Genomic DNA, 17,234 nt, shown 5'->3' on the forward strand with positions numbered 1-17,234 from the left:
TAAAACCTCCTAATACAATCATTGCACATGGCTCTCAATTTTCCTATCAATTATAACATCAATTTTTTAAAAAAAATTTTTTTATGTGACAACCATAACCACATAGGTCAAATACATGGCAGCTGCAATCTCTCTCTGACTCATCACTCATGTGGTTAAATAAGAACTGCAAAACTTTCATAAGACTTGGGGATTTGTGGTTTTTAATAAACACAAAGCAGGAATATAGCCATGTGCTTTCAGAATCTTTTCCCTCACTCTCTTATCATTTAATGGAGCCCCTTTCTCTCATCAATCATCATCCAAGTGTTCTTTGTTTGTATGCTGTATCTCACTGATTTCATTACTCATTTAAGTATTCCCTAGTCTTAGAGCTACTCTCAATCACTTCATCTTCCAAAACATCTTCTTCACTCTGTTTCGCATATCTCCTAAACTACAACAATAAGCTCAAGATGCTGCAGATTACTGGTAAGAACCGCTACCAGAAGCTAAGTCATCATTGCGTGAAGGTTAAGACAAGACATAACTGGGGGAAGAAGATAGAGGGCGGGTCAAAAGGGTTTAGACTAAACCGACCAAGGAAGCTGGTTCTTAAGGCACTGGTTTTGCCAAGAAGGTTCTTCAGCATTTACACAAGGATAGCAGATAAAATGAACAGAGAAGGTTTCTATTCCAATCTCATTCTCTCTTCTCACTGGGGCTTCCCTATTGTATCAGAGAATAAGCTGAGGTTTTGACGTTTGTGACTTTGTATAGACCCAAAAAGAGACTAAAAACAGAAGAATGATGAAACTGTAACCAAATGCTACTTACAATGTTAAACCAAATGGTTATGATGGTTCGGTTTGTCTTATTTTTTCCATGGTTGAGACTTGACATCAAGTGAAAGAGCGAGTCCTCTCTACTTTGTTGAGTGCTTAGCAACATTTCTGAGAAAATATCAAAAATATATGTTTGTGTTGGTTGCTCAATAATGAATCACTCATACTTGGTCCACAAGCTTTACTTCTTGTCCCGCAAGTTATCTTTGATACACTAATACACAACAGAGTGTCTAAAATGTAATGTTAAGTGTGTATTCAACTGATCATGGGACTGAACTTATGTATATCTTCATATATATATATATATATATATATATATATATATAAAATTAGGAATTTCATGTCACGAGCAGCTTCTCAACAGTTCACACTTCATAGACCAAAATCTCACTAAGACATGCCATTGGTCATGTTGATTGCAATGTTTAGTACGTTATATAGCATTTTATCCGGGATTAGTCTTTGACAATACAAGAGATAGAGTAGTAAGCACACTTTAAACATATCATTTAGTATAATTGCTGGAGATTAAGCGTGACAGATAAAGCATCAATTAAAGAAGAGATAAAAGGCAAGAAGAGAGATAGCATGATAAAGGAGATAACCACTTTACAGAACATAAAGACTTTACAAAACAGAATGTGATGATTTGTGACAACCACCTTGTGTTTTTATATGTGTTATAATCAGAAGCAACACATTTAAAGATTGAAGCTTCTCTGTAAAGTAAAAAACTTTTTTTGGTCACTTTTAAGGGAATCAAGAAGTATCATTATAAAGCTGTAAGGTATAACATTTTCAAGAAGAAACCATTTTCAAAAAGAAACCATTTCTGAGAAGGAGAAGGCTATATGAGGAGTTTGGTGTATAGGAAGATGTGGTGGATTGTTCATGGAAGGAAGAACAAGAGGAACTTACACCGCGATTTTGAGGTATGTTTTGTGAAAACATGAGCTTCTGATTCACATAATTTTCAATATTGGACATGGAGTTTAAAACAAATTAAAGTGTTATGATTTGGTAGAATAAGAGTATATGTGACTTGGGGAAAGACTTGGAGGAGATACTAAAGGGGAGACTAGAGACTATAGAGGAGGAACCTGAAGCGGAAGAGCGAGAGTGGTTAGGAGAATCTCATAAGCCAATGTTGGTTAAGGCTAAGATGAAAGTGGAGAAGGGAAAAGCAATAGTAAAGGCAAAAGTGAAGAGTGGTAAAGTGTTTTACATGTTGTGTGTTATTAGTTTAGCCTCTAAACGTGGTTTTAATGATCTTGTTCTTCACTAATTAAATCCTAAATTTCTTTTCTTTTTTCATCTTCTTGAAGAATGTGTATATACGTGTGTATTTCTCTCGGTTAATTTTACTTGTGTAGTATGCAGTTTTGTGTTTATTCTTGTCATACTTGCTAAATGAAAAAAAAGAGTTGGAGGTCATGAATCAACCATTGCATCAACTAATAGTATTAACTTCTAAAACTCATACAAATTTTGTTTTAAAAGTTTTAGGATTGATATGAGTGATGATTCAAATATCAGCTAGTATGAGATCTATTTTCCTAATTATATCACTCTTTATATTCTCTTCTTACGATTCTTGCAACCACCGTAACCGAGCCACGTCCAACTCCTATATTGAGACATGACAACCAAAGCAGCGACCTCTTCTCTGCCATTTCCGACATGAGAAGAGAATCTTACTATGGTTTTGTCACCCTTCTCCATGTCCTCAGCGATACAAATGTCTTCAAGAACCAATAGATTACTTTCTTGATGCCTAGCGACGAGGATCTGTCTCATGCAGGCATGAGTCAAGAAAGTCTTGAGACGTTTATCCTAAGACATAGGATTCCTGCTTGGCTTATGATCAACCACATGCTTCGTTTCCCGAACAAAACACTTGTTCCTTGTAGCATCCCTGATAAAATGTTCACCATTACAAAGTCACGTGGGTCGGGACTTTTTTTGAATAATGCAAGGATAGTTTCTCCTAATATTTGTCAGAATCAGCAACGTTATTACATTCATTGAAGCCTCCTTTTCAAAAGGAATGTTATCACCCAAAATGTTATAACCATTAAGTCTCACTTAGTCTAGGCACTGAAGCTCTCTCTATGTTTTCAGAAAATTTGGAGGGTGTAAGAATCGTCGTCTAATGTTTTCAGAAAATAAGAGTTGTAGATTTCTCAAAGTCATGTAAAAAGAGTTGCAATGTGCCCATTAAACTATATACTATCTTGTTGCAAATTTTTATTTCCAAAGAAATTGGCTGAATAATTCATCATGTATGTTCAATTGTTCATAACTGGTTCTCATCAAAGATATGTTGTCAAAAACCAACTTCGGTCGGGACAACAAAATCAAATATGTATCCATGTTGTGTTTAATGACAATTGGTTAAATAGAGAATGGTAAAAGTTCTGGCATAGATAGATTGTGATACATATATCCAGTATAGGCCGACAAAAGATATATTAAGTGATGATCTCATCAAAGATATATTGTGGGTCAGGAAGTGGCAAGTCGACAGTGGATGTTGGGACAGCGGATGATCTTATTCCACCATATGATGCTTTAAAGATTGATGCATTAAGTGAACAAGAACAAGATGAGGAGGATCGTATAGGTGATGCGGATATGAACGACATTCCGGTGGGTAATGAATTAATGATAATGGAGGAAGATGATTTCCTCAGAGAGGAACTAAACCAGACAGAAAATCAAGAGCCCTTTGAGCAGGACATATCGCAGCCGGTGTTTGCTTCAGAACATGGTAATTCAATCCTTTTGATTGAAGCGAAGGAAAATTCCGGAGATGATGGAGCTGGAGATGACTATGCGAAAGCTATAACGAGGAGTGCTACGCGTTCCTTGTTCTCGTCGTCACAAGCTGTAAGCCGTAGGGCTTCAACAAGGATAAATGCACAGACAACATCAGGACATGGTAGTGGTGCGAGAGGACAGAGTGGGCACCAGCAAGGAGCGGCTGTGAGGAAATCGAAAGCGGTTCAAAAGAAAGGTACGGTGGATGCTAAACATCCGCCCCACCATCGTCAATGAAGACGCTCAGTTGGAACTGTCGAGGGATAGGAAACGACCTCACAGTTCGACGCCTTAAGGAGATGTGTCAGAAGCATCGCCCAGGACTTTTGTTTCTTTCTGAGACTAAAAATAGGAAGCTGCTGTTGCAAGACATTCAGGCTGACCTAGGATTTAATAAATGGTTCACCGTTGAGCCTCTTGGCCAAAGTGGTGGTTTAGCTTTATTTTTTATGGATGAATTTCAAGTTGATGTTTTATTTTCTAATAATCGAATGATTGATGTAAAAGCGGTCATTAATGGAATAAAGGTCTATATGACATTTGTTTATGGAGACCCTGTACTAGAGAGAAGAGATGAAGTTTGGGAACGTCTTACGCGTTTCTCAACAATTAAAGATGGGCCTTGGTTTATGATAGGGGACTTTAATGAAATCACAGGACATCATGAGAAGGAAGGGGGGAGGATACGATCTGATTCTTCATTTCTTTCTTTTAATCAAATGATATCAGATTGTGGAATGCTAGAATTCCCATGCACTGGGAACAAACTATCATGGGCTGGAAAGCACACTAATGGCATTGTTCGGTGTCGCCTTGATCGTGCTCTTGGCAGTGAAGACTGGCATGAAAAGTTTCCACACTCCAAAGTCCAGTACTTAAGAATGTGAGGATCAGATCATCGTCCGGTCCTTGCGGATATACTATCTAAGCCAACCAAGAGAGGAAAACTTTCAAGTTTGATAAGCGTTGGTTAGAAAGTGAAGAAATAAGACAAGTAATCTTAGACGGCTGGAACTCCTCTGATCTTTCCCCGGATGCACGCATAATGGATCATATATCCAGCTGCAGAAAAGCATCATCTCAGTGGAAAAGAGAAAGGGATATAAACTCTGCAAAAATGATCGAAGATCTTAAAGCTAAGGTCGATAATCTTTACTCTGATAACGAGGCCACGACTGAAGAAATAGTAGAGGCCCTGAAGGAATTAACTGATGCTCTTAAGGCAGAAGAGCAGTTTTGGAGGCAGAAGAGTAGGATACTCTGGCTTCTGGAAGGTGACTTGAATACGAAATTTTTTCATGCCATTACAAAGCAACGTCGAGCCAGGAATAAGATTACAAGTCTTTTAGATTCGGTAGGAAACCTTGTAGAGGAGGAGGAAAAATTAGTAGCCATTGCTACTAGTTACTTTAGAGATTTGTTTCAAACATCCAACCCTCAACTCATTGATGAGGCATTGGCGAATGTTTCCACAACCATCACTGACCAGATAAACGCGGATCTTACAGCTCATGTATCTGAATGGGAAGTTAAGTTGGCTCTCTTTGCGATGCATCCTGAAAAAGCGTCGGGTCTGGATGGTTTCACTGCCTTTTTTTACCAAAAGTTTTGGGACATTGTGAAGGAAGATTTAACTCGTATGGTTAATGAGTTCCTTTTCGATGGAACAATGGCCAATGGGCTTAATGATGCAAATATATGTCTTATACCTAAGAAGGAGAAGCCAGATGAGATGTCACAGTTCAGGCCAATAAGTCTACGTAATGTCAGTTACAAGATTATATCCAAAGTCCTATGCCAAAGGTTGAAAAAAGTATTACCAAATCGAATATCTGAAACCCAGTCAGCTTTTGTTGCTGGAAGACATATAACAGATAATGTCTTGATAGCTCAGGAAATGTTCCATGCTCTGCGCACGAACTCTGGGGGAAGGGTGAAGCGAATGGCGATAAAGAGTGACATGAGTAAGGCTTACGATAGGTTGGAATGGGAGTTTATTAGTGCGGTCTTGAAGAAGATGGGATTTTTAGACACATGGATTGAATGGATAATGCGACGTGTATCATCAGTGAAATACCATGTCTTATTCAATGGTCAACCAAGAGGAAATATAACCCCTCAACGAGGTTTACGATAAGGAGATCCTTTGTCTCCTTTCATATTCATCTTATGCACGGAAGCACTCGTTAGCCTTCTTAATCATGCAGAGAACCAAGGAAAGATTACGGGGATGCGCGTTTCCCCCCGGTATCCCACCTTCTCTTTGCTGATGATAGCCTTTTCTTTTGCAAGGCGGAGCCACGTGAATGTGATGAAGTTATGAAAGCACTTGGGACCTATGGAAAAGCCTCGGGACAATGCATTAATTTTGAAAAATCCTCCTTACTCTTTGGTAAAAGAATACCTGGACATGTCAAGGATACTCTGAAAGTATCAACTAGAATTATAAATGAGGGAGGAATAGGCTCCTATCTTGGTATCCCTGTAGATATTAGTGGTTCGAAGGTAAGGCTCTTTGCCTTTCTGAAGAAACGTCTACAAAACCGTGTTAATGGCTGGACAGGAAGATGGCTAACAAGGGGAGGAAAGGAGGTGCTTATAAAGTTTATACTACTGGCTCTACCTACGTATGTAATGTCGACCCTTCTTCTCCCCTTGGAGACCTGTGAGAACTTAGCTAGTGCCATTGCACAGTTCTGGTGGAGCTCGAACCCTCCGAAGAGAGGAATACACTGGGTTAAGTGGGAGCAACTCTGCAAATCAAGGGAAGAAGGAGGAATAGGGTTCAGGATGATCCATGAGTTCAATCTCGCATTACTTGGGAAGCAACTGTGGCGATTAGTGCAATTTCCGGACTCTTTACTGGCAAGAGTATTGAGAGGACGATATTTTCGTTTTAGCTCACCATTACGACTAAATGATGTTAACAATCCCTCATATGGGTGGAGGAGTATAATGGCTGCAAAGCCATTAATAACGTTGGGGATTAGACAAAAGGTACACTCTGGGAATGAAATCAGGATGTGGGAAGATCCTTGGATCCCAACGATACCGACGAGACCAGCTAGGCCAATTGCACCAGTACTTCACCCAATGATGCCAGTGAGCAGTCTGATGATTGGGAACCCGAAGAGATGGAATACATAAATGATAGAGAATTATGTCCATCAGGAGGATATCCCATTGATTCAGTCACTGGCCATAAGCCAGGACTATCAACGAGATGGATATTGCTGGAGCTATACGAAGAATGGGATGTACACTGTCAAATCAGGTTACTGGGTGGCAACTAATTTGCTAAAGGAACAGTCATTGGAGACGAAGGAGCCTAGTATCACAAAGCTCCAGGCCTATGCTTGGAAGATAAAAGCTCCTCCAAAAATGAGACATCTCATTTGGCAGGTGGTATCGGGCCAACTAGCAGTAACGAGTAATCTGACTCATCGCCATATGCGATGCGATAATTACTACCCTCGATGTGGTGCAGATGATGAATCTGTAAATCACGCCATCTTTGAGTGTCCTCCTGCAATTCAGACATGGGCACATGCATCAACTCCAACGCCGCCGACTATATTTCCAAGCGGAAGTTAGTTCACAAATATAGATTACCTGTTTTGGAGGAAGAATGATATTGTAGAACCAGAATTGGACAGGGACCCATATCCATGGATCATATGGTTTATTTGGAAAGCGAGGAACAACAAACTCTTTAAAGGAATTGACAGGGACCCTTTGGAAACTGTCAGACACGCTGAATCTGAATGCCAAGCTTGGTTTGACACAAATCAAAGAACGGATGAGGTGGTGGAAGAACAAAACATAGTAAGGAATCCAATCTCCGGGCGCTGCATGATAGATGGATCATGGACACATGATGCACTCTTTAGTGGTTATGGATGGACATGGGCAAGTTCAAGTGGTGCGCTAAAATTATTGGGAGCAAGAAATCAACGACGTTGAATCTCACCACTGCATTCTGAACTGGAAGCATTATCATGGGCAATGGAATGTATGCTACAGGTATCAACATGCCAATCTTTTGGGACTGATTGTAAGGAATTAATCGCGATGACCAAAGACCTTGGAGCATGGCCGAGCTTTTCTACTGAGCTGGAGGAGTTTATGAAGTTGAAAGCAAGATTCTCGGAATTCTCGATTGTTTTTGTACCTCGTCAGGAAAATGTATCATCTGATTCACTAGCTAAGATAGCGAGATCTTTCCATAGGGACTTGTATTACATTGGTTGTTCTGTTCCGGTCTGGTTTTCCAGACCACCTCAAGCTTGAGTAATAGAATAGCCGTTTGAAGAAAAAAAAAATTTATTAATATTTATAGGTACTTATATTTATATTTGTAGTAATAGTTCCATGTTAAAAAATGAAAAAAAATTACATTTGTATCATTTTTCAAAAAAATTAGAAATTTGCACTAAATTATTTTATAAGAGATGTTTTAAGAAACATTTACATTTTAGGACACATTTCAACTTATTTATTACATTCTAGAACACATTCTTCTATCCACACACTTTCTTTAACCATTTCCATCAGTCCTAACTAAATCATTTATCTTCTAGTTCAACTATTAAAGACTAGTTATAATAAAAAGAAGAGAACTGGCGGGCTTTAACCACAACCATTGATTTATCTTTAATTCCAACGGCCAAAATCTTTTATCACAGATCTGGATTTAAACATGAGTATATCTACCTAAAATCCTATCCACTAGATCGATTGTTGTACTTCAAGGCCCCAGATTATTACTATTTCACAAATCCAAATCATCATCTTCATCACCTTCATTGCTTTCAATTTTTTCTTTTCTGGCGAAGGTTTTTTTTTGTTAACTAAAGAATTTTGATGCAAACAAATTATTTCTCTCTCGTTTTTCTATGTTATGACGATGAGATTTGCGTCTTCGACATCGTCCCATGAAGCTCTTCCTCCGTGGTCTTCTCTCTCACATGAACGGAGTTCTCTATCACGTGTTTGTATCTCTCTCGCAGGATTGGAGTCACGGCGTATGTATCTCTGATGAAGCTCCTCCGACCGTGGATTGTATCACCGTTGAAGCTCGTGATGCTTCGACGTCTTAGTCTCTTGTTCATTCATTTCCATTCATTCATTCCTCTATATGTCTTTGCTACTGATAGATAGAACTATGGAATGTTCAAGGAAAAGAACTCGTGCTCATTGTTTTAACTAATATTGTAGCAGATTAGAGAAGATGTTAAGAGTGGGTTTATGTTGAATATCAATGTATGTACATTGTGATTATTTTGATCACTTGAGAGCTATAAAGGGTAGATGAGTCTTCCAAAATCGATTTATTTATTTTCAGGTTCAGTAAACTGTCTTTTTGTTTCAGAATCATCTTGTTTCATAATCAGTGTATGGGTTCATCTGATAATTTGTAAGATTTTCATAACATGCAACTTAATATAATGTTTACGTGTACATCAACTTTATATGATATCCGTGTGTACACCAATTTTTATGATGTCTATGTTATATATGTGTGTTGTATACATCAATTTTATATGATATCAATGTGTACATCAACTTTATACGATTTCCATATGTACACCATTCATTTATAAAGATCCATTACTAAAATGCATTAATTAAAATGCATTAGGTTATAAATTCATTAGGTTATATTACTAAAATTCATTAGGTTTCAAACATATAAATATTTTTAAAAGCCACTTAAGCTTCCAAACTATAATAGGGTAACGTCTTAAACTGAGTCAAGACAACATTACGTGAACTGAACTAGGCATGATGATTGTGTACATATGGATACCATGTTTGGTTACATTAAGTGTGTGTACATATGGATATCATGTACATGTGGATATTGTATTTAGGTATACACATGGATATTGTTCTCAGGTGTACAGTGAGTATTGTTCTCACAAAGATCCAGTCCATTCATCCAGCACAAATTACATCTACCCAGACTACATGCACAAATTACATCTACTCAGACTGCATAAAACTTTCTAACATAAAGTAATCAAATTTCTGAAGTCATAAAAAAACACATTTATGGTTATATTGCTATCCACAAGTTCTCGGTCTCTAATGTCCATATGTACACACTCTCTTTATTATCCATATGTACACACTCTCTCTAATGTCCATATGTACACAGCCTCTTGTGTACACTTATTTCACTCACTATATAGATGGTTGATTTAAACAATATCCATCCACCCCATCAATGAAATATGTGATCCAATTTATAATTCTGTTGTAAATGGTTCTCAATGTAGAAAGTATTCGAATAAAAAATGAAAAATAAATTTGCAATGGAGTAGATCGGTACTGCTATATGTTGGAAAGTTTACATTTTTGTGTAAATGTAAATATCATTACATCGGTGTACACATGGATATTGTTTCAATAGTGTACACATGAATATCGTTACAACGGTGTACACATGGATTTAGTCTCCACAGCCACCATGCTCCATTCTATAGTCTCCACACACAACATGCTCCACGAGATCCCTAACATATAACATACTTGGACGACTTCAAATATGCTATGTGCTCAACATCTCTCATGGATCCACCATGCTGAAAATAACATCGCATAACAATGAATCACATCATAAAACACTAGGAAGTAAATCTCAGAGAAGAAACTTTACTAACTGTGCAATCTAAAAAAAACCAGAACCAAACTCACAGATTAATGACACACTAACCGTCGGCTTTCGCTTTCCCTGCTCTCTTCCTCCTCGCCGTCGCTTCCTCCTTGTCGTCATTGTCGATTTATCCTAGATCCACCGTTTTAATTTCTGTCGGCAGTCACTATCTCTGTCGTGTTCTTGCTCAGGTAGAATAAAAGAAATGGATAAATTAGGTTTAGGAGTAAGAAACGTAAATGGGAACAAATATTATTTTTTTACTGGCACAAAGTCATTTTATTAAACAAATAACATTTTTTCAAGCGTCCACCAATCAGAACCTGTCATTTTTGAAATTTAAATCCACTAACAAAACTAACCAGAACAATATAGTCTTTTACTCAAATGCCCATGTCTAGTTTTGGTTTTGAGAGGACAAAGAAGTCATCAACCAATATAAAGTGTGTCAGTAGCGCAATGTGTTCTTTCATGTAATAAAAACACATAAAGTGTCTATTTGTGTTATAAACTCAAACATGAGTTTTTGTGATTTTTGAGATATTCTGTATTATAATTTAAATTATTTTGTTGTAAAAATAAATAAATTAAATTACATTATTTTATTATATTGGATTATTACTATCTTTTGGATAAAACGATAATCGGAAAGATTTGACTCGAAAAAGAATAAAGAAAAAGACCAGCGATACCGTATCTATTAAATTAAATTGTAAATTAATAAAGTGGTTAATAAATTAATTGAGAGAGAACAGCGCCAGCGAAGGTTTCTGATTGGAAACGAAACCGAAGTGAAACCGTGTAGAAGACAACAGCAAAAATCAAACTCCTGTTTCTCTCAATTACTCAATTTCTCTTTGACCATCGTCCTCTGCTTTCGATTCCGATCTTCTCTTTTGCTATCCGAATCGAGAAACGGCGTCTGGTTAATGCCTGGAAGCCACGGGGAGATTACGGTGGTTGAACAGAACAGAGTCGTTAACGACAACAAGAAGACAAGGAAGAATAAGAAGAAGAAGGAGGAGGGCGATGATGTCGAGAACGGGAACCAATTAATAGTGCCCTCGAATTCAAAACCCAGGAAGCAATTTACAGACAGGTTCGGAAAGAAACACAAATCACGTTCTGGGTCGTGTAAGGGAGGATGCTTTTCTGTGATGAGACCTCGAAGAACAGAGGAGGAGGAGGAGGAAGAGGGTTCTCCTTCATCTTCAGCTCATGATATGCTGAGAGTTATGTTGGAGAACAATGATTACTTCTCTGACGAGTGCAATCCACATCGATGATTTTGTGTAAGCTTTGATGATCATTGCTGTTTGGGGGGGGGCGGGGGGATGGGGGGATTATTCTTTTTTAATTTGTTGCTGCTCAATTTGTATAGTACTTTTTTCTTCATCTTCTGGTTAAGTCAATCAATGCCTATGAGTGTTTTTCTTATGATGATATCTAAAAAAGAAGATTCTTGTCTTAACAGAGATTTTTTTTTCTTTTTTAGCAAATTCACAACACAACTTTCATAAAATGGGAAGAAGAATCAATAAGAGTTCTCTGAGCATTTACACAAGGATAACAGATGAAATGAAAATAGAAAATTTCTATCCCAATCTCATTCTCTCTTCTAACTGGGGCTTTCCCTATTGTATTAGGGAATAGGCTAAGATTTTGACGTTTGTGACTTCGTATATATACCAAAAAAAAGATCAAGACCAGAGGAATGATGAAACTGTGACATCAGGTGGGAAGAGCGAGTCCTCTCTACTTTGTTGAATGCTTAGCAACATTTATGAGAAAAATATCAAAAGTATATGTTTGTGTTGGTTGCTCAATAATGAATCGACGGTTACATCACTCATATTTGGTCCACAAGCTTTACTTCTTGTCCTGCAAGTTATCTTTGATACACTAATGCACAAATCTCATATTAGTAAGCCAGAAGTGTCTAAAATTTAATGTTAAGTGTGTATTCAAGTAATTCAACTGATCATGGGACTGAACTTATGTATACCCTTCATTTTCGATATATAATTAGGAAGTTCACACTCCATATAATCTCACTAAGACATGCCGGCATTAGAAAGAAGAACTTGTGAACAAACATATCATAAATAGGACACATCAATAAAAAAATTAATATGATATAGAAAATACACAGACTAATTTTTTTTTTTCTATTGTATTGACGTTCCAATATTTTTTTAAATCCCTTGAAATAATTATGTGGTAACTCTTATGGAAAATCATCACAAGGTATGATTTTTGTTGATCTACAGAAATTTTATCTTAAAAACCAGAAGAGTCACTCTATATTTTATGGTATAATCACGAAAATGAAATTATGCAGAATAAAAAAATCCTTATGAGATAACTTAAATAGGAAATTACCAAAAGACAAGTCACCAAAAGAACATTTATCAATAGATGCATGAACCCTAGTTCCCTACAAATTAAATTTGAAAAATAAGTGACTAACACCAAATCATATAATTAACGTGAATCAATAACGAAATAAGTTAATATGTTTACAAAGGTATTAACCAATACCAATTCAATTGAAACAAATTTTGATTTTTCATGATTCTAAAGTATCAACACTTTTACTCTAATTTTATAGCAATCTTTAGCCGGCTCAATATCTCTAATAAGAAAAAGTGAAACGATCTTCTTTTTCAAAAAGACAACATTTGAAAGTGTTTCATTTTCTCTATTAAAAGAGAAGTACAATTTTTATCTACTATAAAAAGTCATACTGGGTCCATTTCATCAATTACCTCTATTTAATTATTCACATTATCTATTAAATATACAACATTTCTAAAAATTCTTAATAATTATAAAGATATTAATATTATTACGAAAACTGTTAGAGAAAAATTTAACAAAATCTTACCAAATTTTTAAATATATTTTTAAATTAATGCATGATTAATTTCGTAATTGGTAATATAATATTATTAAAAACTAATTTTAAATAAAATTTTATTACAAAAATAAAACTATATGCTATTTTTATAAATTTTATAATTGGTAATATATGAATTAAAATGAAAATTATATTAAATTGTTAAATTACTATAATATGCTAAAATAATATGATTTTGTCATCTTTTTAAAATATAATATACTAAAACTAATATAATATACTAAAATAATATGATATATGTTCTATGTATACAATATACTAAAACAATCGAACCAAATTGCTTAAACTGAAAAATGTATTTACTTATAAGATCTCACAATATACAAAAATAATAAAAATGCTAAAGTATACTTTAAACACAACATGAAATTATAAATTATCCTGAACAAATATCCTTTCTATAGTAGAACTAAATAAAATTTTAAAATGTAGTGTATGCAAACTGTAGAAATTTTTAAAAAATATATATATACTGAAGGAGTTTCTCTATTTGATTATTTTATATTTATGAATTTACTGTACCGAACTAAAAAAATATTAGTATATAATAACAATTAATAACAAAGTAAAATGTATAAGATAAAAATTTATCCACACGAACGTGCTAGTCAAAATCTAGTATTATTTAAAGATGAAGTTCTGTAAGTTTTGTATGTATTTCCCATCAAATGTATGATGAGAATATACACTATCATAGCCTAAAGTCGACAAATTATTATAAGACATTATTAAGATGGATACTAAGATAAAGTCGGCTTCTATGTATTAGCATTTACATACAGAGGGGTGTCAATTCGGGCTGGCCCGGCCCGTCCCGGCCAAACCCGCTAAGCCCGTTGACATTTGAGTCCGGCCCGGCCCGAAAATATTTTGGGCCCAGAATTCAAAGCCCGGCCCGGTCCGACCCTTGTAGGGCTATAGGACTTTTCGGATTTTTTTGGCCTTTTCGAAAAATAATTTGTCATTGTCACTTCCATCGTTTTAATATATGTGAATTTTCATTAAAAAAACAGTTTCATTTTTTAGTTTTAAAATATAAAGTAAGTTTAAACTTTTCTTCTTTATCAAAAATATTTTACTTTTTCGTATGATTTAAAAACATATTATAAACAAATCAAATTTAATAAGATTTAAATAATAAAAATATAAATTAAAACAAAATATGTAAAAAGCAAAATTTATGATAAAGATGGTCAAACGTTTCATAATTTGTATTTGGAAACAAAAAACATGTTGTACATAAAAGAAGAATGTACATTTGCAAAATTTAAAAAATGCCTATGAGTGTTTTTCTTATGATGATATCTAAAAAAGAAGATTCTTGTCTTAATAGAGATTTTTTTTTTCATTTTTAGCAAATTCTCAACACAACTTTCATAAAATGGGAAGAAGAATCAATAAGAGTTCTCTGAGCATTTACACAATGATAACAGATGAAATGAAAATAGAAAATTTATATCTCAATCTCATTCTCTCTTCTCCCTATTGTATTAGGGAAAAGGCTAAGATTTTGACGTTTGTGACTTCGTATATATACCAAAAAAAAGATCAAGACCAGAGGAATGATGAAACTGTGACATCAAGTGGGAAGAGCGAGTCCTCTCTACTTTGTTGAATGCTTAGCAACATTTATGAGAAAAATATCAAAAGTCTATGTTTGTTTTGGTTGCTCAATAATGAATCGACGTTACATCACTCATATTTGGTCCAGAAGCTTTACTTCTTGTCCTGCAAGTTATCTTTGATACACTAATGCACAAATCTCATATTAGTAAGCCAGAAGTGTCTAAAATTTAATGTTAAGTGTGTATTCAAGTAATTCAACTGATCATGGGACTGAACTTATGTATACCCTTCATTTTCGATATATAATTAGGAAGTTCACACTCCATATAATCTCACTAAGACATGCCGGCATTAGAAAGAAGAACTTGTGAACAAACATATCATAAATAGGACACATCAATAAAAAAATTAATGTGATATAGAAAATACACCGACTAAATTTTTTTTTTCTATTGTATTGACGTTCCAATATTTTTTTATATCCCTTGAAATAATTATGTGTTAACTCTTATGGAAAATCATCACAAGGTATGATTTTGGTTGATCTACAGAAGTTTTATCTTAAAAACCAGAAGAGTCACTCTATATTTTATGGTATAATCAAGAAAGTGAAATTATGCAAAATAAAAAAATCTTTATGAGATAACTTAAATAGGAAATTACCAAAAGACAAGTCACCAAAAGAACATTTATCAATAGATGCATGAACCCTAGTTCCCTACAAATTAAATTTGAAAAATAAGTGACTAACACCAAATCATATAATTAACGTGAATCAATAACGAAATAAGTTAATATGTTTACAAAGGTATTAACCAACACCAGTTCAATTGAAACAAATTTGATTTTTCATGATTCTAAAGTATCACCACTTTTACTCTAATTTTATAGCAATCTTTAGCCGGCTCAATATCTCTAATAAAAAAGAGTGAAACGATCTTCTTTTTCAAAAAGACAACATTTGAAAGTGTTTCATTTTCTCTATTAAAAGAGAAGTACAATTTTTATCTACTATAAAAAGTCATACTGGGTCCATTTCATCAATTACCTCTATTTAATTATTCACATTATCTATTAAATATACAACATTTCTAAAAATTCTTAATAATTATAAAGATATTAATATTATTACGAAACCTGTTAGAGAAAAATTTAACAAAATCTTACTAAAATTTTAAATATATTTTTTAATTAATGCATGATTAATTTCGTAATTAGTAATATAATATTATTAAAAATTAATTTTAAATAATACAAAAATAAAATTATATGCTATTTTTATAAATTTTATAATTGGTGATATATGAATTAAAATGAAAATTATATTAAATTTTTAAATTACTATAATATACTAAAATAATATGATTTTGTCATCTTTTTAAAATATAATATACTAAAACTAATATAATATACTAAAATAATATGATTGATGTTCTATGTATACAATATACTAAAACAATCGAACCAAATTGCTTAAACTGAAAAATGTATTTACTTATAAGATCTCACAATATACTAAAATAATAAAAATGCTAAAGTATACTTTAAACACAACATGAAATTATAAATTATCCTGAACAAATATCCTTTCTATAGTAGAACTAAATAAAATTTTAAAATGTAGTGTATGCAAACTGTAGAAATTTAAAAAAAATATATATATATACTGAAGGAATTTCTCTATTTGATTATTTTATATTTATGAATTTACTGTACCGAACTAAAAAAATATTAGTATATAATAACAATTACTAACAAAGTAAAATGTATAAGATAAAAATTTATCCACACGAACGTGCTAGTCTAAATCTAGTATTATTTAAAGATGAAGTTCTGTAAGTTTTGTATGTATTTCCCATCAAATGTATGATGAGAAAATATACTATCATAGCCTAAAGTCGACAAATTATTATAAGACATTATTAAGATGGATACTAAGATAAAGTCGGCTTCTATGTATTAGCATTTACATACAGAGGGGTGTCAATTCGGGCTGGCCCGGCCCGTCCCGGCCAAACCCGCTAAGCCCGTTGACATTTGAGCCCAGCCCGGCCCGAAAATATTCTGGGCCCAGAATTCAAAGCCCGGCCCGGTCCGGCCCTTGTAGGGCTATAGGACTTTTCGGACTTTTTTGGCCTTTTCGAAAAATAATTTGTCATTGTCACTTCCATCGTTTTAATATATGTGAATTTTCATTAAAAAAACAGTTTCATTTTTTAGTTTTAAAATATAAAGTAAGTTTAAACTTTTCTTCTTTATCAAAAATATTTTACTTTTTCGTATGATTTAAAAACATATTATAAACAAATCAAATTTAATAAGATTTAAATAATAAAAAATAAATTAAAACAAAATATGTAAAAGCAAAATTTATGATAAACATGGTCAAACGTTTCATAATTTGTATTTGGAAATAAAAAACATGTTGTACATAAAAGAAGAA

At 34.1% G+C, this 17,234-nt stretch overlaps 2 protein-coding genes across 2 annotated transcripts; both read left to right on the forward strand.

Annotated features, from left to right (window-relative positions):
• The first annotated feature begins 1,514 nt into the window (after positions 1-1,514).
• LOC125581878 lies at positions 1,515-2,265 on the forward strand. The gene is made up of 2 exons (XM_048748045.1): positions 1,515-1,759; positions 1,852-2,265. Exons 1-2 carry the CDS (start codon positions 1,679-1,681, stop codon positions 2,110-2,112), a joined length of 342 nt encoding a protein of 113 aa, XP_048604002.1. The 5' UTR covers positions 1,515-1,678; the 3' UTR covers positions 2,113-2,265.
• An 8,374-nt stretch (positions 2,266-10,639) lies between these two features.
• Positions 10,640-11,782, forward strand: BNACNNG61670D. Its single transcript, XM_013819848.3, has one exon. It carries the CDS (start codon positions 11,235-11,237, stop codon positions 11,589-11,591), a length of 357 nt encoding a protein of 118 aa, XP_013675302.2. The 5' UTR covers positions 10,640-11,234; the 3' UTR covers positions 11,592-11,782.
• Positions 11,783-17,234: the final 5,452 nt, after the last annotated feature.

The sequence above is a fragment of the Brassica napus genome, chromosome C2, assembly GCF_020379485.1.
Source record: "Brassica napus cultivar Da-Ae chromosome C2, Da-Ae, whole genome shotgun sequence".
Lineage (NCBI taxonomy): Eukaryota > Viridiplantae > Streptophyta > Magnoliopsida > Brassicales > Brassicaceae > Brassica > Brassica napus.